Raw genomic sequence first — 589 nt, 5'->3', positions numbered from 1 at the left:
GCCAGCAGCAGCAAACCAAAGAAAACGCCACAGGAGATGGTCAGCACACAACACCCTATCCATGCATGCACTATGCATTCGTTGTGCATTTTCTTTGTCTTTGTCTGCTGCAGGCCTTGTGCGTGATTTACAAACATTCAAAACAAGTCAGTTGCTGCTGCTGCTGCTGCTGCAGCTGCTGCTGCTGCTGCTGCAGCTGCTGCTGCTGCTGCTGCAGCTGCTGCTGCTGCTGCTGCTGCTGTCTTTGTCTCTGTCTCTGTCTCTTTATCTTTCCCTCCCTTTTTGTCTGTCTCTTTCTATTTTTCTGTTTCTGTCTCTGTATATGTCTCTGTTTATCTGTCTGCTGCTGCTGCTGCTGCTGCTGCTGCAGCAACTGTTGCAGCTGCTGTTTGATTAGAAGCAGCACGAGTAAGAACGTGTTGCTGTCGCTTGCTGCTGCTGCTGTTGTTTGCTGCTGCTGCTGCTTGCTGCTGCTGCTGCTTGTTGTTGCTGCTGCTGCTGCTGCTTGCTGCTGCTGCTGCTGCTGCTGCAGGGCTGCAGTCTCAGCGCTCCCGCATTTTCCTCCCCCGCATGCAATCTGCTGCTGCAT

At 52.6% G+C, this 589-nt stretch overlaps 1 protein-coding gene across 1 annotated transcript; it reads right to left on the bottom strand.

Moving 5' to 3' along the window:
- Positions 1–127: 127 nt before the first annotated feature.
- On the bottom strand, positions 128–589 carry EMH_0067190 (uncharacterized protein; the record flags this gene model as incomplete). The annotated part of the gene is made up of 1 exon (XM_013498598.1): positions 128–589. One exon carries the CDS (start codon positions 587–589, stop codon positions 128–130), a length of 462 nt encoding a protein of 153 aa, XP_013354052.1.

Source organism: Eimeria mitis, genomic scaffold (assembly GCF_000499745.2).
Source record: "Eimeria mitis Houghton genomic scaffold, Emh_scaff3556, whole genome shotgun sequence".
NCBI lineage: Eukaryota > Apicomplexa > Conoidasida > Eucoccidiorida > Eimeriidae > Eimeria > Eimeria mitis.
Note: the sequence above shows the minus strand (reverse complement) of the source record. Positions and strands in the feature narration are given on the sequence as shown.